This window comes from Halichondria panicea, chromosome 13 (genome assembly GCF_963675165.1).
Source record: "Halichondria panicea chromosome 13, odHalPani1.1, whole genome shotgun sequence".
Taxonomy (NCBI): Eukaryota; Metazoa; Porifera; class Demospongiae; order Suberitida; family Halichondriidae; genus Halichondria; species Halichondria panicea.
This window is the reverse complement of record NC_087389.1, coordinates 5,766,280-5,790,050: the sequence shown is the minus strand read 5'-3', so window position 1 is coordinate 5,790,050 and position 23,771 is coordinate 5,766,280. Positions and strand designations below refer to the sequence as shown.

Below are 23,771 nucleotides of genomic sequence, written 5' to 3'. Positions count from 1 at the left end.
ACTGTATACTCGACCTACTCACTATTGTACACTGTAGGCATGCGTGCAGTCCAGTCAGTGTTGGTGGCAGCCGGTCATCTGAAACTGAAGTACCCTAACAAACATGAAGATGTGTTACTGCTCACATCCATCATGGACGTCAACCTACCCAAGGTATGGTACTATAAGCTAGGAGAGGCCTACCGTATGGCTAGAATATTTTGCCGGTAAAAATCTTTGCGATCTAACTATTCCCCTACCAAATTTTGGATTTAAACAAATCATAGCTTTCAGAAAATCCCCCAAAATTTGAAATTGCAACTAAAGTTATGGCCGTTTAAAGAGCCCCAGTACCACTTGTACTTTCTAAGGTCATGTTGTAGTGGAATTTAAAGTGTTTTAACAACCTCCCTCCTATACAATACCATTGCTATTCATCTACCGTAGTAACCCCCCCCCACACACACACACACACACACACACACACACACGCACACGCACACGCACACACACACACACACACACCAGACAATGTCACATGTACTAGCTGACACACTCACACTAATCAATGAGAGGGAACAGATGGAAGAGAACAAGACAGGCTATAGAGTCATCAACCCCAAGGCTGTCACTAAGGGTCAACTGTTTGGTCAGTTTGACCCTGTGTCACACGAGTGGACTGATGGTGTGGTAGCCAACACATTCAGGTGAGCCTAAGCCTGTGCATATAATTATAGTTGCGCTCTATTGTAACAAAAGCACAAGGCTATAGCTTTTCAACAATTCAGCTGTTTTTGGTAGCCTGTAATTTTTGTCAAATCTAATTGCTAGCTCTGAGAACAACCTTTCCAATGGTGTGCTTACATGTAGATGTAAGTTTTGTGATTAGTAGAAATCCGGCAATTTTAGCAAAAGCAAAGTATATAATAGCCTTGCGCTTTTTACAGCCATTTTGATAGCTACGTACGTATCATTGCGTGGTTGATCAGTGCTTATATCTGTGTGTGTAGGGAGTTTGCACCTGCACAAAGTGATGACCGTAAGTGGGTGGTGTTTGATGGTCCTATAGACACTCTGTGGATGGAGTCCATGAACACTGTACTGGATAACAACAAGAAGCTGTGTCTCATGTCGGGGGAGATCATTCAAATGAGCAACTGTATGAACCTCATCTTTGAAGCAGATGATCTGTCACAAGCCTCGGTGAGTCTACATAACACCACTCTTGAATTGCGCTTGGTTTGGCTTGGGCTTGAATTGCGCTTGGCTTGCGCTTGGCCTGGCTTGGGCCCCGCTTGGGCTTGAATTGTGCTTGGTTTGCGCTTGGCCTGGCTTGGGCCCCGCTTGGGCTTGAATTATGCTTGGCTTGCGCTTGGCCTGGCTTGGGCCCACTTGGGCCCCGCTTGGGCTTGAATTGTGCTTGGCTTGCGCTTGGGCCCCGCTTGGGCCCCGCTTGGGCTTGAATTGATTGGTCTATCTAATGATGTGCTTAGATCAGTGAGTGCTGTACTATTGTACCTGCAGCTGTTTTACAAGCTACAGGTTTCATGGGTTCGTTTGTGAACCCAACAACTACTGTTACTTCCTTATAAGGCTTATTAGTTACCACAACATGTTCAGGAAAGCCTAACACATTCTCTATGTGCAGAAACTATCTAAAAACTCGATGTCCCTTTTAATTTAATTTTTTACCAGCCTGCCTGTTTCTGGGTCAATCCTCGAAACCTCGATAAGTTCGTGCCTCTAAAATAACCAACTATACGGTATCTAAAAACTCCCTCTCTTAATTTTTATTTTTACTATTCCATGAATTGTTGATGAAAATCTGTCATAATTAATTTTGTTATACTTGGTAACCTTCGCACCCTCACAACCCCACAGTGAACTTTGACTCTAGCATTTCTGCACGTGGCAGCCAAAAACAATTATTACCAGCAGCTAGCTACATGTACGTAGCTACAAGTAGCAGCTTGTTAGTGCTTCTTATTATTCTTGTGCTAATTATCAACCCCCTCCCCCCAGCAGGGGTCAAGTACCTGTGCGGAAGGTGCCCCCTGAACCACCCACTACCCCTAAACGATCCTCCAATCGTCTCCCTGTACCCCGGGTCCTGCTGCTAAGAAAAGGTCACGAGGGTCAAAGGACAGAGGTCATGAGGCGGCAGATAAAGGGGAGGACCATAATACCATTGACTATCGAACAGCCACCCACCAAGAAGTGTTAGAGTGAGTGAATAGTATAAATTAATGTGCAGGTATGTACTACATGTACATGTCCCCCGTTTAATCAATTGGTTAGTGGACTCGTTCAGTCGCCATAACTTGAATTCCGTGGATCCAATTTTATGATTTTCCGAAAGCTTAGAAAAAGACCTTTCAAATGGTACCAGATATTTGGGAGATGACAGATTTAGCACAATACCATGTAATAATAGCCCAGGGTTCAAAGTTGAATTATGGCCACATCTAAATATTGGATTGAAATACATCATTTGAAAGGTCTCTTTCTAAGCTTTCAGAAAATCATCAAATTTTTGAAATTGAGGCCACGGTACTAAAGTTATGGCTGCTGAAAGATGTTCAACTACTGTAAATGTCTGTGCTTGAATTATAACTAGTGTACCTATACACACACTATGACTGCACACCCCCCCCCACACACACACTCACACACACTATGACTGCACCACCCACACACACACACTCACACGCACACCCTCGCACACACACACCCTCCCACCACACACACGCACACACCCTCCCACCACACACTTGCACACACCCTCCCACCACACACACACACACCCTCCCACCACACACAGGAAGCAGATGACGTCAGTAGCTCAGCGTATGAATGCTAATGGAGAGGCTCGTAAACGTGGTGGTGGTATGACCCGAACCTTCTCCCCCCTCACTCCTATCATACAGCACCTCTAAAGCAAGTCACATGAGGTGAGAGACACTGTACATGTGTGTAGCTTGTGTGCAATACAGTAGAGTTACGTACGCACTGTATCATACCTGTTTGGTTGTGGCCATGCACCGGGCAGAGGTTTGGGGCCCGGCTGTATTATAGAGGGTGGCCTGCTAACACAGGTCCAAACACATGCTATGGAGCCATTAACCTGGCTGTATTATAGAGGGTAGTTGTAGGGTATAGACAGGTTTCAATGTAACAAACAGCATACACTTATTTAGTAGCCACCTACATTGTTTGATTTCTGTGCCCAGGCTGATAGCAAGAGTGAGAGGTCCTCCAGGAGCCAGAGACACACAGAGTGAGTTATCCCTACACTTTACTGGGAGACCACTCGGCCATTGCATACACTTGCTAGTGTCACTGTGTATTACCAATCGTGTGTGTACACTATAGCAGTCACTTTAGTTGCAGCATTATTTCTGTTCTTTATAAATTACCCCCCACCCACACACGCCCACACACTGTAGAGACGCTAGGAGATCGGCTCCAAAAGTCAAGTTCTCTAAAACTATTACCGAGTTTCCATACTACAGTCGCTATGACAACCAGACAGAGATCAAATCAGTATCAGGCCCAGGTCAAAGTCCGTCCCATAGTCACCATGGCAAGTTGGGTGGGGACTCGCTGAGGGTCAAAGGTGAAAGCTCGGAACACATCAGAAAAAAAAAATTATTATTAGCATAGCACAAACTGTTCATTATTTTTATTGCTTATACTCGAGATTTGTATGTTACTAATGATAGTGTCATTTGCCATATGCACAGTGTGTAATGTAGGCCCTGATAAATTATGCTCAGAATAATTTTTAGCATTATACCGTAAACGTTGAAATTTTTGACGCATCAAAATTTCGCACTTTCTGCACTAGGCCCACAATTCTTAAATTTCGTGCGCATAAATTTTCGTCCGTTATATTAAGGTAGGTGTGGTGTATATATTTAATTTCGTGCGTTGAGTCCAAGGACGAAAAAAACGAAATTAAACAGCCGTCGAAAATTTCAACGTTTACGGTAGTAGGTGTAGATAAATTAATAGCAATCAATGTCAATGTCCATTTTTGGTAAAGATCATTACATTAAGTTTTGCATAACAACCTTTTCATGGCTTGAAGGATTATCACCAATAATTATTATGAGAATCATGATTATATTAAAAATGTTGTGTACATGTGTCAGTTAGCTTTGCATGTGTGCTGTGTTTATGTTATAATTATTATGTCGCATTAATTTTTGGATTTTTAATAATAAGCACATTTTTCGATCCGAGAATTAATAGAATAATGGTAAAAATAATGTTATGAGGGCCTAGTGTGAGACTCTTCAATACCTAAAGTTGGAAGTAAAGTTCATAGCATTCCTATAACAGTGTACAGTAGACTCTCGGTCACTCATGCAGCTTGGCCGGAATAGCGAGGTGGCTGCAGCTCAGGAAATAGCCGCGGCTTAACGACCTTACCTCGAATCTAATACTACTTTTGCAGTTCTTGTCTCGAGGGATAAGGAATCATTCTGTTCTCTATTTAAGTGTAATCCAATTTTATTTGCTAAACCACACCCACAACGTCATATCCGGCCGAAATATACGTATAAAATTACGTTGAAAACCTGACAGCCAGCACTGGCCGTTAAACGAGTGGCCGTAGTTCAGGGTGAGTTGTTTGCAGTAAACATATAGCTAGCATTCCCTGCCAAGCCAAATGGCCGGTATATCGAGGTGGCCTTACTCCAGAGAGCCGGAATAGCGAAAGTCTACTGTACCTGCAAGACCAGCCCCACCCCTTTTAGGAGTGATAACAATAATGCGGGGCACAATATGGACCACACCACTTCAGACCTTATATCACTTTCACTGCATACCTACATATTAGGAACTTTGAATCATTAAGTTTGATTAGCTTTATGTATAGCTACTCCTGATTATAGTTAATTCTGAGAAAAAGCATAATTATAATTATGACAATACAACTTGATAATTATAATGAAAAATTTAAAATTCTACACCACTGTTTCTTTCCCAGTAATTATAACAATGTTACTCTTCAGCTTCTTTCGATTTATTTCAGCTAATCGAACATGATAGAAATAAACACCGGAGAAGATGAGGACGATAATAAGTGCGGTTAGGGTAAACCCCAGTCTAACTCCACTGTTGGCCGTCCGGTTGCATGTGGTAACAATGGTGTCACAACTGAACGCACAATCGAGAGGCTGGAAATTATCGGCCGTAAATAAAAGGGAAGGCAAATAGTGACAATAAGAATCATGCCGATAGTTACCAATTGATTGAATGACTTATTGATATACCGTATATTAGCGGGTATAATTCGAGGGTATAAATTTTCGCGGATGTGCCTTTAGAAAAGTTTTCGCGGATTTAATTTTTGTGGAATAGCGCCTTTTTTGCAGCATGCATGCATGAAATATTAAATTCGCGGTTCATGCTTAATCCGCAAAAACCACGAACATTATTATACCCTCTACTATATATATATACGGTATTCTTTGTTGCTCTTTAAATTTGTATCCAAAGCATCGATTAACTCGCTAGCAATACCCAGTAGAACACAGATGGACAGGAAAACTGAGCTTGCAGCAACTTCAGTGCTGCTGCAGAAATCAGTGGATTGTGTCATCCCAACAATAGCCGAGTAGATGGTGTTGATCTTGATAAACATCGTGATCAAATCAAGCGCAGTGTACCAATCAGGCGATCTCGTTTTCTTCACACGTCTCTTCAGCAACTTTTTAACAACTTTTTCAGCACTGACGAAACTATCTGAAAAATGATTACTAAAGAGACATAATATAGCTATTCCCAAAGAGATGTTTGTTTAATATTGAATTGTTGTAGGATATATCACTTATAATGAAAGCACCACGGTTGCTGATGCCTCGGTAGAGATGTCAATTTAAAAAAAATAAAGCTACTATAATTATATATAGCTAGCATATATAATTATTAGCAATAGGTTTTTTTTGTATTATTATAATTATCATAAATGAGCATTTTTGCATTGCTGCATGCCATGCCAGGCATCAAAGTGTGCATGCCGAACACATTCACTGTTAAAAGTTCGGTTGGGTAATGATTGCATGACCATGATTGTTGTTAAAAACATTTCCTCCAAAATTGTGTGCTATAATAGATCTACTGTATTATTATCTTTATGCGATTGAAAAAAAGGTAATTATAAATGCTGTTAAGCGCATGGTTTTTCGAATCAGCTATTCCACTCGACAATAATAACAACCAAATAGCTACTGGTTAGTATACCTTGGTATAATTTTTTCGGCAGACCTATCTTGAATTGGTCACTGCACATAAGGGAAAGTGCAAAAAGACAAACTGCATGGTTTTATATAATTATACAGAGAGCCCAGTATCATCACATGCAGATATGCTAACACAGTATATATTTCGACGGTATAAATGTTCGTGGTTTTCGCGGATTAGGCATGAACCGCGAACATTTATAACCGCGAATTTAATATTTCATCATGCATGCTGCAAAAAAGGCGCTATTCAACGAAAATTAAATCCGCGAAAACCTTTCTAAAGCCACATCCGCGAAAATTTATACCATCGAAATATACCCGCTATATACGGTATATACGGTATATACTATTACTCTTATTTCCCAAGAATAATATTTATTAGAGAATGGAACTCACTAAAATTCGATACGAACGCTTTGAAATCTGTGACACAGTTTCTTCAACTAGTTTAAGTGCATGTATGGTAATAATAATTATTATAATAATGTGTTGTTACAGGTCTCAGATATATAATTATAATAGCTACTTTATTCATTGCATAAATTTGTTTCTAAGCGTGACTATTGTAATAACATTATGTGTAACTATATACATGCATGTATATTATAGCGATTACCGGAAACTTGGATTAATGAAGTTTTGCCATAGATATAATCATAGATACTATAAATTACAGTATCTATATGGATATAATGGTGTATCACTAACAGTCAGCTATACTAAAGTGTAATACATTTTCTGTTGTCTTATAAGCTATCTAGTTAATTATAAAGGCAACAGACTGCATCAAGGCAGTATAGGTTGCATCAAGGCAACAGGCTGCATCAAGGCAGAAGGTTAATTGCATATAAGGCAGCAGGTTGCATATAAGGCACAACAGACTGCATCAAGGCAGTATCATGTTGCTTACAATAAATTTGGTTGCATCAAGGCAACAGGCTGCATCAAGGCAGAAGGTTAATTGCATATAAGGCAGCAGGCTGCAATCAAGGCAGCAGGTTGCATATATAAGGCACAACAGACTGCATCAAGGCAGTATCATGTTGCTTACAATAAATTTATGTTGCTTCTATTCATGTCTGGCGCCTTTTTTGAAATAAAAAAGAGATCGTATAATTATACGTAAGTAAAAACAAAGCGGATGGCCAGTCCACCCGGCTGCATAAAGGCAGTGGCTGCGTATGCACAGGCTGCATAAAGGCAGTATAAGTTGCATAAAGCTGCATAAAGGCGGCAGACTGCATTCTCTTGCAGCTATCATTTTTGAGAGACAATTAACAATTGTAGATCACAGAAAGGCCTAAATAGATCCAGAGAAATAGATCTATACAGGCCTTTTCTAGTGGGAGGGGAGGGGCTGGTGTTTGGAAATGAAGAATAAAACACCAGCCCCTCCCCTCCCACTACTTTTGCTGGCTAGCATCATGCGATATGCCAGGTGGATCAGAAACAAAAGAAGCAAGAATCAATGAAGGATGAAGAGCTGGAGACAGCTAGGATATTGATTGCAGGCTTAAAGAGAGTCTACCCTGTAAGTGTGGTCTATGAGCAGCACTAGTACAGCATTTATTTAATCCAACATAATCAAATTGCCATTGTCCCCTGTTCGACGTTCAGGTGTGTTGTCAGATGAGGCTGTGTGGTGAGTAGCTCTATCACAAGTCAGTGGAGGACCAGGAGAGGAGCATCCTAGAGAGGAAGAGGAAGATACAGCACGCCATTACAGGTGAGGGGGTGTGGCTACACTGACCACCCTTGAAATAAAGACACCTCTTATAATCAGGCATTATAATCAGGGGAAGTCCCAACTCAATAGAAGCACATGAAATTAGCAGACACACTTCAATAAACAGTTCACTTTCCATAGTTAAAGTCTTAGAATTTCCGCTAATAACATGTTTGCAGTCATCCGTGTATTCTCCCTATATGGTCTGACTATCTCCACTGACTGTATATGCTCACCAGAAAATGTAGTTAAGCATTAACTAATCGAACGGTAATTTTCTGCACTTGCAGGGAGAGCCCCTTAAATATTAGCTAACCCTTAACTTTTTGTACCATGGCGATACTTTTATTTCAAACTCTCACTCATGCACCAGATCTTGTGGTGTGGGCGGGACCCTAAGGTGGTGGTCACATGACTCAACCATAAGCTCTTCAACATAATAATGTCATAATTTACATGTGACCCACAGTGACATGTACTTTCACCATCTCCCCACACACACACCCACGCACACCCACGCACATGCATCCATGCAGTGTGTGATAAGGCATGCCTGACAGAGTGTGGTGGTCTGGGGGCTGACAGCTGTAAGGAGTGTGCCCTGTGATATGAGGAGGTGGAGGGATCTTGTACAGGTGAGGAGACTGGCTTGTACTAGTACACAGTGTGACTCACCCTGGCCCACCAGATATTGATGAGTGTAGAGAAGATGACTCCATCTGGGGTACCTACTGTCTCAACACCCCGGGGAAACATCGCTGTCAGGGTGTTATATTATAATAATATAATACACGCTAAGAATACGCGCAAAGGACATAATTATACAGCAGTGCTTATGGGAGGGACAATTGATGTTCGTGAGTTGTTTGATTTGAGGGCAAGCTTTTGTTAATGTTCATAATTAGGAGGGGACCAATTTTAAGTTTATTTCGATTGTATAGGGAATACATAGGTTGTTCAGTTTCTTTGGTGGATCTCCATTGCTACGTACGGATTGTACTTAAAAAAATATCAGAATAATACACGCTAAGAATATCACGCTAAGAATACGCGCAAAGGACATATACAGCAGTGCTTGTGGGAGGGACAATTGATGTTTGTAAGTTGTTTGATTTCAGGGCAGGCTAAATATTAATATTCATAATTAGAAGGGGACCAATTTTAAGTTTAATTATAAATTGTTTCGATGGAATACATAGGTTGTGCAGTTTCTTTGGTGGATCTCTCTATTCCTACGTATGGATTGTGCTTGTAAGTATTAGGTTATGGGTACTTTTTATTGCGGAATATCGTTTGACGGGAAGTTGATTACACTGACTGGAATAGATGTAACGTACTCTGTTATACGATAGGTGCTTTTTATTGCCGAGCTTAGACTGGTTGCTTAAATTTAGCTGTCTCTTGGACTGGTTGTTTCTCGGGATCGTGGAGAGATATAAAATGGAATCTTCAATTTCTCCCTAAAAATAAGGCAGGCCATGTGCTATATTGTTATTATTATTATTATTATTATTTTGATACTAATTCCAATGTGGTCTACACATCATTACATGCATTAACTGTCGTTAACTCACCCACATTATCAGTTTGTAATTCGGTGATAGACCATATCATTTCAAGCTCGTTGTTAATTTTTGTCTCTAACACTTTGTGTTGTCATGACTTTATCCCTGATGTCACATTGTCTTCCACATTATTTTTGATCATCCTTATAATTAGCATGCAAAACCTAGAGCTATTTCTATCTCTCATGTTAACTAAGGCAAACTACAGCATTCGTTGTACAGTCATGATTACTTTCACCCCCCTCGTCATAATTATGTTATGCTCCACATCATTCCATCTCTCATACTCTCCTTGGGTGACATTCTTCGATGCTATCGCTCAACTGATGTCAGGCCAGAAACTACCGGATTCATCTCAAATTTCAACTTTCAACTGATATGACTATAATTATGTAATTGCCCTCTCCTTACGATGTTGCAAAAGCCTCCTCCAGATGTAAGACCTCCGCTATATCATTCAGTGCACGTGGGATAAATCTCCATTGCAGCCCTGACCCCTCCCACCTATGGCCACTAATACTTCTCAACGCTATACTGGGACATTTTATGAACTTGATGCTAGTGAAAGTACACACAACTTACCACCGGACCTCGATCGCTCTCCGATGTAAAGCAGAAGCCTACCGTATAGGGAAAAATTTCGAGGGGCTTAATTTTCGCTATCTCCTGATGTCTCGATCGTCACTAATACTGTGGGAAGTCTCAAATCTTTGACACCACCACAATATGGATATGTCGATCATTTCGCTGGATAAACAATTTCGCTGGATAAACATAATTTTAAATCACCTCCCCTGATGATTGAAGCGAAGACAACTTGAACTCGTGAGCACGGCAACACCTAATACTGGGTCACCTCCCCTGATGATTGAAGCGAAGACAACTTGAACTCGTGAGCACGGCAACACCTAATACTGGGTTACCTCCCCGGATGATTGAAGCGAAGACAACTTGAACTCGTGAGCACGGCAACATCTACTAGCTGACTCAGCATCTCACCATCTCAATTGCCATGCGCATTATTATTCTAATTATAGTATTATGGGGTCACTACCCATTTCTTACTATTTTAAGTTATAGTAGTGTGGTCTGCCATTAAAGTAAAATGATTTGATAATAGTGCTTGTACTGAAAACTACCTCTGAGATGTGTTAACGGTCTTGTTGTCCTGGTAACCTCTGAGATGTGTTATTAAACGGTATTTGTTGTCGTGGAAACCTCTGAGATGTGTTAACGGTCTTATTGTCCTGGAAACCTCTGAAATATGTTAACGGTCTTGTTGTCCTGGAAACCTCTTATGCATGAGCGTTGTTATATAGCTGCATGGTCTTAATTGTCCTCTTGTATCTCTGAGATGTGTTAACTGGTCTTTATGTCCTGGAAACCTGAGATGTCTTGTGACTACTGTGGATTGAACATTGTCGTTGAACTGGTATAGCTGGTTTGAACTTTATTATTATTTATTATTTCGAGGTCCCCTCAAAAGCCTAGGAAAAAAGAATGAAAAAAGATCTCCCCAAAAAAAGATTTTGATAGTAATTGCCTGCCCTCTCGTAATTTTCGTGTTTGTGTTTGTTGCTTGATTTTTAGTTGTTTGATGTTTAATTTTATAATGGTGTAGTATGGGGCTCCCTGACGAGTTTGGATTTAGTTCTTCTGCTTCAATCTGGTAATCTTGCCTTGTACTTTGGGGAGTGGGCCGATCCTTGATGGTATGTGTCGTAGATTTATCAGTAGTAATAGCATCGCACATAGCTAGTGGCTTATTGGTAGTAGTCGTTGTCGGGGTGTTTGTTGCCATCGATCCACTAATACGAGTAGTCTCTTAATTAAAGAGTTTATAGTTTATGTTGGTGGAAAGCCGTGGAGGTATGCACGGGACTAAACTTACTACCTCTCGTATTACTCGTAGTAGCTCCCTCTGCAAGAAAATAAAATACTGTGATAAATAATCGTTAACATGAGTAACAAAATGTTATATAGCGATGAATTATCGATCATGTCTGTAATAAACTTACGTTAGTTTCGAGAAGCCGCTCAACTGTTGTTATAATTATGTCCCTGCCCTCCCGAACACGCGGCCGTACCTAAGTCCGTACCTCCTTGATCTTCTATGTCCGTGGGATATTTGGTAGATCGTAGCCAAATTGCATAGTCTAAGTTTCGGAGTTGATTTTCAACAAACTTTATGTTGGGGCTGGGTACGAGGGCGTCTGTAAATTGAAGAATCATAGATAAACAGATCACGGATAAAAAAGGCTCGGAAGTTGATCAGTCCTTAACCACATACAATTAAAGGAGTGGGCTGTCAAGCATAACAAACTTAGCAAATACGGCTTTACATGGATGCCAACTGCATGCAGTCGTTACTGACATCATAGGTAATGGTCGTGATTATGTTGAAATTATGAGCTCCAGAACCACACCCACATTACCTGTCTTACAAGCATCCAGAAATGCCTGGGAGAAAATACATTATTAGTAAACACCCAATGACAAAAATTGTATGTACATGTTATAATACTGTTCAAGATTCTATAGCCAGGTTTCCTGGTAATGATCGTCAATTTTGTAATCGATTAATGAAAATAGTTAGCCTTGAGACTGTTGAAATTATGAGCTCCAGAACCACACCCACATTACCCGTTTTACAAGCATCCAGAAATGTCTGGGAGAAAATACATTATTAGTAAAAGATGGAATGAATTCGAGATTCTATACATGTAGCCAGGTTTCCTGGTAATGATTGTCAATTTCAATTTTGTAATTAAAATAGTTAGCCTTGATACCTAGACATAAGTTGGCCTGACCACTCTAAGCTTGCTTACATACAATGTCTTGAAATTAACTGGATTTGTCGTTGTATCTAGCTATAGCAACCATCACGTGACTCTTTGCAAAAAGAAAAATGGCAAGCGGGAAATTCAAAATGTTGTCTACGCATATACGCCAGCAGTGCAACGCTTGCAGCCATGCAATTAGTTGGCGTAATGGAAATGGCATTATAGTATCTGCCATATATATGAAAGTCAAAACTTACTATGAACTTCCTTCAAGTGCTTTATGAAGACTGCATGGCAGTTCGAAAGGAATGATCCTTGGTATATATCAATTGGATCTTTCCATGTAAACTTCGTCTGTATGGAATGAAATACAAGCTTTATCATAGCGACACTATTTCGTACGCATGCACATGACATAAATAATTGCTATAAATCGACTTAGACTGCGTGCTAAGTTTAATTTTGTGCTACTTACGATCACAGGAGCTAATGACAATCAATGCACAGAACTGAAGAAGAAGCTGGCTCTCTGCAAGTCACTCAGGTGCTCTTTGTTCTCGTGTCATCACTTGTGCTCAATTTTTCTTGCTAAACCTACTAGGCCTATTCATGATTTTGTTTGTTCCTCTGCAGATTTGCAAATACTTGGACATTACAGCTTGAGGGTCACCACGTACATGTACGTAGTAACGATCTGAATGGGGCCAGCAATCATCATGGCCATATGCTCGCCATGACAACAATACGGTACAGGGAGCCTATAAATGATATTTCAGTGGGTGCTGTGCTGGTACTAGCATAAGTTATAATAGGGAATGTCCTGTATAAGATTTATATAGAAAGTGCATCCAAATTTAATGGGTGATTGTCTTTCCAAGTTTTTGTTGATGGGTCGAACATGTCTGCATGTGCATGCCTACTTGAAAAGCACTGTACACGTATAGGATTAGGGTGGACTGTAGAGTAAGATTTGATGATAACTGATGACCTTGTTAGAGCACTGACTGCAAGCACGTCAATAGTACATGCAAGTACTGTACACGCTATAGTGGTACATAATTATTGTCTAGCTCCTAAGTTAGTTTTGCCAAGAGGTTCATTAGGTGGTTGTGACGTAGGTTGGAAGAAACGCCTTCTACAGTTTTAAGTGGAGTTGCATACTCTTCCTAATGAACTCTTGGTTTTGTGTATGGTACCACCTAAATTTCTTACCAAGTTGTTGCTTGATTGCTATAGTTATACATGTACTGCTTGTTCACTTCTTGAGTAGATCAAGTTGCTAGTCTGCATATATAGTGTACGTGCTATACCAAGTTATATTGCTCATTCCTTACAATAATGATTGTGTACCAACCTACTATACCAACCTCTTGAGTCAAGTGCCTGCATGTGGGTAGTAACTTAATTATAATGCCTCAAGCTAGGTGTAGCAACACAGGGGGAAGTTCATACTTAGTAGAGAATTCTTCAGAGGCCTATAAACTTTGTCCTGCATGTTTATAGGTTCAGGAGCTGGGAATTATGAAGCTAGTTGTATAATTTTTGTTGAAGCTGTAATTATGCAGGTCATACATAATTTATATGCATTATGGTGCTTTGCAAATAGGTATGGTGGCTAGCTGTTTAACCTGACCTGCTGTGCAGATATGAGATTCAAATTATGAGTAAACTATACAAGTACTTGTACAGCAATTACAAGTACTTACAATGTCATGTACGTACTTGCTTACCCATAATTAGGAAAACGATCCTCTGCTTACGGGAGGTAACTTGTACAATGACTGAGAGAAGGAGTGATCAGCAGCAATACTCTGGTAAGTACATACAGCGTACGTGTATGATCATAGTAAGTACATAGCGCTATATACATTGCTCAATAAATAGTCAATTACGATTTGGAGGACTTTAAAGTGATTTTGAACTTCATGTAAATTGCAATCATCCTCTGTAATGGAAGATGTGTGCAGGAAGACTGGAGTGACTGATCAGCAGCTCGATCAAGAAATCCCCAACAGTGACATCTACTGTGTAGCTGAGATGACACCCAGCATGCTTGGAAGACTCGAACTCACTACTGCTGAAAAAAGCGATGCTACTCGAAAGAGAAAGTACGAAGGCAATCAAACTGGAGTGGCTCATGCATTGAGAGTGTAGCAAAGAGGAGACACTGCTACACACATTTGTAGATTCATTGCAGAACTGAACAAAACTGAAATAATTACTTTAACGTTTTGTTTTATTGATGCTGTTTTATGTGTCTGCTTATAATTATTGTGATGGAATGTGAAAAGAGCATGCGCAATCATTATTATGAACACTATAGCAACGCTCACACGATTAATCACTAAGACCTGGCCTTGCAATTGATTCTATAGTCAAGAGACTGAACACATGTTTGGAGTACCTTCATCATCACTGGCCCCATGCATAGGAAGTGCGGCCTGGGATCGAGGCTATAATATTCAGGTGGGTGAAACGACCCGTACCAATCTTCACATTTTCTACATTCTAAACTGAGTTGAGTGACTATCACAGCTACGCCAGCTTAAGGGTATGAATACACTCGACAGATCCTTGGTACTCATTGTCCTCCTCCTGGCAGCTACTCTCTGGCTGTCAAACCATCATGTAAAGTATGCAAAGACTTTGTCCAAGCCTTCAACAAAGTGAGTGTGAACATCTATTAAAATGTGTTGAGGTGTATGGGGTAATTCATACGCTGCCCCTCCCCCCAGAGGATGGACGACACGGCCAAGTCAAACTTTGCTGGTGGGGACACGAATTGGGAGCAGGAGAAACTCGGCTCCTACGCTAACAGGTAGCCTCCATCTAATTGCACTAACACTCTTAAAAAGTTGATTTTATTTTCTTGCAGTGAGGTCTTGCAGTGAGGTTCGATTGATCGAGATGCTGGACGATGTTTGTAAACATTCAGATTATGATGTAAGCTCTGTCACTATGTATCCATGCTCCTCATTGGTTGCTAGGGAGTTATATAGTGACATACGTACATACACGAGTGCCTGCAATGTATAAAAATGTGTGTAAGCTCTGTCACTATGTATCCATGCTCCTCATTGGTTGTTAGGGAGTTATATAGTGACATACATACATACACGAGTGCCTGCAATGTATAAAGCTGTGTGTGTTTCAATGCAGTGCCATCGACTGCTGGAGAATTATGAGGAGGATATTGAGAGATGGTGCTTCAAGCTGTGAGTTCATTTACAACAGCCAGTAATACAACGGTTGTGTTGAATATGTGACTCTGACTGTGTGTGTAAAGTTGTTAAAATAACGCCTGAATTTGAGAAAGGAAGTTGTTAAACTGGTGTTGAATTAAGTGACTTATACTAAGTGTTGTACAGGAGACTGTTGAATTTGCACATGCGGTTGGAGCAGAGGAGGATTGTCAGGGTCAATAGCTGAGTGGAAAGTCCCCCAGAAGCAGTTTTATGATTAAGACTAGACCTTTTGACCCTGACGATCCTCCTCTGGGGTTGTAGTTGGTGTGACTAATGTAGTGTCCCTGCACACAGGAGACATAAGGAGGAGGGCTATGATGATCTAAAGTAGTAGTGGTTGTGCTCAACTAACCTCGATGGTAAGTTAACACAGGAAGCGTGGTTACTAGAAAGGGCTGACTTCCTTTGTAGCTTGTGATTTTTCTGATTAGAAGCTTTGCGTTTTGATAGCTAACTTTGAGTGCTCATAACTTGAATTATGCATTTTCACGATCAAAAGATTCATTTTGTATCCCTTTGAAATAGCTATATGGTATTGATGAGTGTGAGTGTGTGCTGATTGGTAGCAATGTGTTGTTGTTAGTTTGTTTGTTTGTGTATTGTTGTAGCACTCGCTAATTGTGCGTATTGTCCTACTAGCTGTTCATGCGTGTGTGTATACCTAGTTATAGGTTGCTATTGCATTGCTTGTTCCTAGGACAACTTGTCTCTAATGTAACGTATACGCTGGGTAAAAACAGACTCTTTTGGTTGTTAGTCTTGTGTCTCCATTGTACATGTATCTATCGTATCCATTGGAGACTTGATACTTTAATCAACTCAATTTGGTGCACTTGACCTCTGACCTCCAGTCAGCACACACTGCTATTTGGTGCAGCTTTAGCTTCCCTGTTTTGGAAGCTACAAGTTTCATGGTCCCTTTTGTTAACCCAACAACTACTGTTGTTACCACAACATGTTCGGGAAAGCCTAACACATTCTCTATGTGCAGAAACTATCTAAAAACTCGATGTCCCTTTTCATTTAATTTTTTTACCAGCCTGCCTGTTTCTGGGTCAATCCTCGAAAACCTCGAAAATAACCAACTATACCATCTAAAACCTCCCTCTTAATTTTTGTTTTTTACTAGTCCTTGAATTGTTGATGAAAATCTGTCATATAATTGGTAACCTTCACACACTCCACACCCCACACACTCCACACACCCTACACCCCCACACACACTCCACACACCCTCACACTCAACACATACCTCACACACCCTCACAGGATAGTGAGGAAGACAGGAGCTGATACAAGAGAGTTCTTGTCTGGCAGGACAGACCCAACAGCTGCAGGCAGGACTACAGGTACAGTGAGTGCTACTATAGATTGAATAGGGAGAGGGATTGGAAACGGAAGTTCCCCGAATTATATCCGCATTACGCCGGGGTGTAATCGAGGCTGTGTATCTAACGTTAGTAAAATCTAGGCTAGATAGTACCTTCGACTGTCTGCTACTACATTTGTACTAAAACTTGCACTTCCAACTGACACTTGAGACCATATGGGGTGGGACACAGTACACCGATGAGTTGCACAGTCTTAGCTATATTAGAAACATTCTAGGTACATAAAGATTTCATAGCGTGACGAAGAACATTTTGTACCTCTAGCTATCTTCACAAAGTCAAAATTGTATTTTTCTTTTCCAACTTATGCTCATCATTAGTGGGCATGAGAATGACGTTTTAGGGAGGCTCTGAATATCTTGTAGTGATCATAATTCATGAAACATTGTTTCCCGCGTGTTGAGCAACCGTAACACGGATTGACATCAAAGGCTCTCTGGTGCCATGCTGCAAATTCAATGTAAAATGTCACGTGACGCTACTTCCGTTTCCAATCCCTATGTTAGCACAGACCTTGCTAAATCATTCACTGCATTACCACAAACCACCATACAATGTTGCTATGCAAATAGTATAAATACATGTACATGCATGTAGTATAGTTATAAATAAGAAGAGCAATGATGGCTTCTAGAACTAGACTATGGGAACTCATAGAACACTGGGGATCTACCAATTAACGCTTTATGCTGAGACTTGCATGCTGTTCAGCCTTCACACTGCTTTCCATACATGCAGTGGACAGATTAGTAGCTATACAGGTATATCTGCTGGTATATGCAAGCTAGTCCCAGCCCATTCTCCACTTCAAATCCTTACCATAATTAATTTGTATGTGAGTTTCCATACCACCAAGAGTAGATAAGAGCATCTACCATTGATACCACCTTATAGCAGGGAATTGTCAAGGGTCTAATTTTATCTCACAGATTAGCCAGAAAATATTAGCTCTCAAAAACTACCATACAAGTTCTGGAAGCCATCATTGCTCAGGATGTTGTTAGAATAGCAACATTGTATAGTGATTTTGTGGTAATGATAAGGATTTTAGGACACACACACACACACACACACACACACACACACACACACACACACACACACACACACAGCGTCTCTTGTCAGCTGAGCTGCTCTGGAGCGAGGGCTGTGATGAGTGTAAGAGTGGCTACAGGATGGAGGAGAACATCTGTGTGGGTGAGTAAGATACCACCTTATAGCAGGGAATTGTCAAGGGTCTAATTTTATCTCACAGATTAGCCAGAAAATATTAGCTCTCAAAAAGTACCATACAAGTTCTGGAAGCCATCATTGCTCAGGATGTTGTTAGAATAGCAACATTGTATAGTGATTTTGTGGTAATGATAAGGATTTTAGGACACACACACACACACACACACACACACACACACAGTCTCTTGTCAGCTGAGCTGCTCTGGAGCAAGGGCTGTGATGAGTGTAAGAGTGGCTACAGGATGGAGGAGAACATCTGCGTGGGTGAGTGGGCGTGTGAGTGTGTGGGCGTGTGCTTATTCGACCATGTAGAACAGTAGGGATCTACCAATTAACACTTTATGCTGAGACTTGCATGCTGTTCAGCCTTCACACTGCTTTCCATACATGCAGTGGACAGATTAGTAGCTATACAGGTATATCTGCTGGTATATGCAAGCTAGTCCCACCCCATACTCTACTTCAAATCCCCACCATAATTTGTATGTGAGTTTCCATACCACCAAGAGTAGATAAGAGCATCTACCATTGATACCACCTTATAGCGGGGAATTGTCGAGGGTATAATTTTATCTCACAGATTAGCCAGAAAATATTAGCTCTCAAAAAGTACCATACAAGTTCTGGAAGCCATCATTGCTCAGGATGTTGTTAGAATAGCAACATTGTATAGTGATTTTGTGGTAATGATAAGGATTTTAGGACACACACACACACACACACACAGTCTCTTGTCAGCTGAGCTGCTCTGGAGCGAGGGCTGTGATGAGTGTAAGAGTGGCTACAGGATGGAGGAGAACATCTGCGTGGGTGAGTGGGCGTGTGAGTGTGTGGGCGTGTGCTTATTCGACCATGTAGAACAGTAGGGATCTACCAATTAACACTTTATGCTGAGACTTGCATGCTGTTCAGCCTTCACACTGCTTTCCATACATGCAGTGGATAGATTAGTAGCTATACAGGTATATCTGCTGGTATATGCAAGCTAGTCCCAGCCCATTCTCTACTTCAAATCCTCACCATAATTTATATGTGAGTTTCCATACCACCAAGAGTAGATAAGAGCATCTACCATTGATACCACCTTATAGCGGAGAATTGTCGAGGGTCTAATTTTATCGCAGATTAGCCAGAAAATATTAGCCCTCAAAAAGTACCATACAAGTTCTGGAAGCCATCATTGCTCAGGATGTTGTTAGAATAGCAACATTCTATGGTGATTTTGTGGTAATGATAAGGATTTTAGGACACCCACACACACACACACACGCACACACACAGCGTCTCTTGTCAGCTGAGCTGCTCTGGAGCGAGGGCTGTGATGAGTGTAAGAGTGGCTACAGGATGGAGAACATCTGCGTGGGTGAGTGGGCGTGTGAGTGTGTGGGCGTGTGCTTATTCGACCATGTTTCTCTAATAGAACGCTATCAGTTGATTGGCTGGTACTAGCTAACACTATCGGGCAATTCTCATTGTTGCTATGACAACAATCCTTTTATTGGCCCTACATTGTTCCTTGGCTAATTTGTCTCTAAAATAAATTGTTTGTATACTTGTTACCATTGTACAGGATTGCACACGTATCTAACTCCCTGTTCTGCTTTAAGCTGGTAATTGCAGTAGTGTATAGAATAAGGCTGTTTGCTACATGCTATGGGCTATTATTCCGTTGCATACCTCACAGATACTAATTCCCTGTTAGTCTATATATGCTAGGCTATTCTAGTGCATACCTCAGTAACAGATACTAATGGATACCACTGCCTACCTGTAGATTCCAACAGATGATTATTATAAGCCGTGTCTACATGTACAGTCATGTGTGTACTGTTACGTATGTTCAGACATTCATTAATTAATGGATCCCCCCCACATCCCCACACACACACACACACACCCCCACCCACACACACACACACACTCACCCACTCACCCACTTACCCACACACACACACACACACACACACACACACACACACACACACACACACAGGATGATATTCTGCCAACACAGTGCACTTCACAAAGCTGCCCTTCTCAAAGAAGTTGGTCAGAGTCTGTGACAGCTGCTTCCTGGACTTGAACTGAACATAATTTACACACTTTGTTTTTGTATAATTATACCTCATTCATTGTGTTGTCCTCAAGTGATCATTTGATACAATTATTGACTGTGGTCTACAATTTTAATGTTGTATGAAATGTTTTTGCAAATCAAATTTAATTGCTGGGAAATTCCCTTACATAATTGGCTGCTGTGGGGAATTCCCTCATTTAACCTACAAGCTACGCCCCTCTTTGAACAGCCCTTGAACAACAAAGAACTAATTTGAGATTGGTAATGGCTGAATCTACAACACTGGATGCTGCTAGTTCCCTACAGTTGACAGATGGACTTACTGAGGATGAAAGGGTATGATATTCACATGATAGATAGATACTCATGATCAGTGCATTCTCCTAGTGCCTAGATGTACTTGTTGACCACCCATAAACACACTTGGCATCATTCATTCATCACAGTATAGTGCCTACACTCTACCCTGTCAGTGTGAGGTGTTTTATCTCATGTTGTTGTTCTCTCCACATGTACCACTCTCCCTGGATGGACAACAGACAAGCATTGAGGTACGTTGTGTGCAATCACATTCTACCAAGCTGAAATGCTTGTGGTCTGAGCACTTGTTGTTAGGAGGTAGACAGTGTAAAGAAGAGCACATACGGATAACTGAATGTGATACTATTCCTTAATTGAGACCAGTAGATCTACTCGTATAGTATTCCCTGAAAGTATGCATGGTTAATCAAGTGTTTCAGTCTGCATGTTTGGCTTTATCACTGCACTAATGTTCTCTTCCTTCCATTTCATGCATCTCCACCTCACCTTTGACCGACCCTCTGAAACAACAGGATGTAAGTTGGTGTGTGTTGTCAGAGTATTTAGTGCCTGTTGCATATTTATGCCTCGAGGCGTAGCCGCACGAGGGATACGGTAAAGCTGACTGTGTGTGTGTCTGTCTGTCTGTCTGTCTGTCTGTGTGTGTGTGTATTCCAGCTATAACTGCTCAACGGTTACAATGCGACGAAAACTAACAGCTTCTATAGGCTTCTAGCCACGTTCTCTTGGATTTTGATTCGTGGATTAGCAAACTAAAGCTTCTTTCTCGAGTTATGGCTAGTTTGACTCACATTGAAGGCTGTTGCAGTCTCTTCAGAATCTTTCATAGCATCATCTGTCCTCACAAACTTTCTATTCAACATATGAGTTAGCCTTGCACTAAAGCGCTAGCTTTTTGTTAGCTACAATACTCAGAAAATATCTGTTAAAACAGCTAGCTAGCAGTAGCCATTAATTTTGTGAAATTGATCTCTTTGGACACACCCTTTAATTATTCCTGTGGATGTAATGCGCATGCGCGCTCATTCCCCATGTGTGAGAAAATAATATCCAAGATCCAGATCCAGATCCTCCTGGCAGAATCATCTTTGTCTTGAGGGCCTGGTAAGCCACAAAACACTACCATATAACAATATAGATAACAATATGCATGTACACAGGTCTTTTCTTCTTAGATATTATATACACTGAACTACAGATCCTGGAAGAATCAATTTTCTTCTTTCTTGAGGTCCTGGTAAGCCACATAATACAATAAATAACAACAATAGATGCATGTAAATAAGTCTTTTCTTCTCAGTGACTTTATATAGATAAGCTAACTTTAATATAAAATTCATTATAGATAACACTCTAATACTTTTGAGCGAAAGCAAAAACATGGCGAGAGGCATTAGCACAGCGCCAGCTTGAACACTAGTCTGTGATGTTTCTACTTCCCCATTATTACTCTTGTGTGTGTGCAGTGCCATAGTGTTATATAGGGAAATATTTAGTATGATCAGATTCAACCTCGTAATCATTCATTTACTATCTTCCCACGTGTTTGCCCTGTGGACTCTCCCTCTCTGGATCAACAGGCTGTAAGTTGTGTTTGCACGTGTACACTAATTTTAATGGTTACTATAGGAACTCCTACACTAATTGTAGGAAATTGTAAAAGTCTTTATCTCTCAATTTGCATATTGCCAACTACAAAACTTATTAGGTTGTACTTTTAATACTTTTGTTGGTTCATAGAATATGCATCTAAGTTGGTACATTATCGTGTTTGTCTCTTCCCATGCACACACTCATTCCTATGTTGGACCTCACACTGATTTGGACTACTGTAGGAGGTGAGCTTCTTATGGGTACTCAATGTCCACACACTAAAATGGTTCAGCTGCAATGTGTACGGATGTACTGGTTACCTAGCATGACTAGTGTGTCCCTTGTCCTCTAGAGCTGACCCTCTCCCTCGTATAGGGTAGACCACGGCTACGAGGACGATATCAGCCTCACAGTTTGTGGTTACCCCAGGTGTAGGCCAGGGTACATTACACATGCTCCAAACTTGCCCAAAATGTTTGTACTGACTAACTTTCCTAAATCTGCATGTACGTAAATTTCCGAACAGTAACCTTGTACTATTCATAGTCCCATTATTTTTACGCACAATTTAGAAATACCACACATGTACATGCATTGTGTACATTGTGTACATGTAAATTCCCCAACTAATTAAGTTCTTGATTTCTCAAGATTGTTCCCAAGAGCTTTAATGTGCCAGGTCTAGATGTATTCCACTTGTTGCTATGTGTAGTCAGTCCCATACACACCAGCGTTCAACTGATCTGATGTCTTGTATGTGTGTTAAGATTAAATCTCTCCCTCACATGTACCATTTGATGTGTCTCAGGTTTCCATTGAGGTACGTTGTGATTGTGTGTGTGTCTCATGGAGTGCGTGTGTTGTATTGTACGACAAACAAAATCATACGTATCAAAGTTGTACATGTAAGATGCTTGTTGTACCGTTTACCGCCCCTTCCACTGACCCACCCACTGACCCTTCCATTATCTGCCATTGCTAGTACTAAGTACCTGTGTGTGTACTAGCCAGTGTGTGTACTGTGTTACTACAAGTGTGTTCATATCCCTCTCTCCTCACATGTACCCTCTGTGGACTGTTACTCAACAACAGCACGTGAGTTTATTATTGTCAGTGTGTGCTAGCTGAGCATTTTATATTTAATGGCAAACTAGACTGACTTGTGTACATGTACTACTGCATGAAGGCAGAAATTGTGTGGCTTTATTTAGGATTGGTACTGCTCTTGATAGTTTCATGCTGTACAGACGTGTACTTGCAATAATTGATGTATACATGTGTGAATGCATTCGTGTATTTGAACATGTTCATTTCTCTACATGTCCGTGTCCTACTACTTGTTAATGTGACTACTGCTAATGATTACTGGAACAACAGTTTGTAAGTTACAGTATACAGACATGTATGAATGCACTCACTGCTCCTACCATCATCCCCTCTCTCTGTTTCCATGTGTGTCTTACGCTGGTGTCTCATTGGACTAAACAGAAGGTGAGCGGGACACTGCACTGACTTGTGACTGTACTTGTGTCAGTAATGTTTGATTTGTACGTATGAGTACATGCCGTGTAATATAAATTATTGACATCATAGTGTACAGGTTT

The 23,771-nt window shown here is 40.8% G+C and overlaps 1 protein-coding gene and 1 long non-coding RNA gene across 3 annotated transcripts; both read left to right on the top strand.

The window, feature by feature from the left end:
- Positions 1-18: 18 nt before the first annotated feature.
- Positions 19-23,547, top strand: LOC135347008 (dynein axonemal heavy chain 12-like). Its single transcript, XM_064544820.1, has 9 exons — positions 19-153; positions 508-686; positions 990-1,182; positions 18,056-18,140; positions 18,904-18,986; positions 19,458-19,539; positions 20,170-20,589; positions 20,793-21,089; positions 22,155-23,547. The coding sequence occupies exons 1-7, from the start codon at positions 40-42 to the stop codon at positions 20,172-20,174; spliced, it is 741 nt and encodes a 246-aa protein (XP_064400890.1). The 5' UTR covers positions 19-39; the 3' UTR covers positions 20,175-20,589; positions 20,793-21,089; positions 22,155-23,547.
- Positions 1,189-5,257, top strand: LOC135347040 (uncharacterized). 2 transcript variants are annotated; one of them, XR_010398225.1, is made up of 4 exons: positions 1,189-2,204; positions 2,801-2,930; positions 3,210-3,256; positions 3,426-5,257. It is a non-coding gene; the product is annotated as an uncharacterized LOC135347040 (long non-coding RNA). The 2 variants fall into 2 exon arrangements; XR_010398224.1 differs by having other exon boundaries at positions 2,801-3,256.
- Positions 23,548-23,771: the final 224 nt, after the last annotated feature.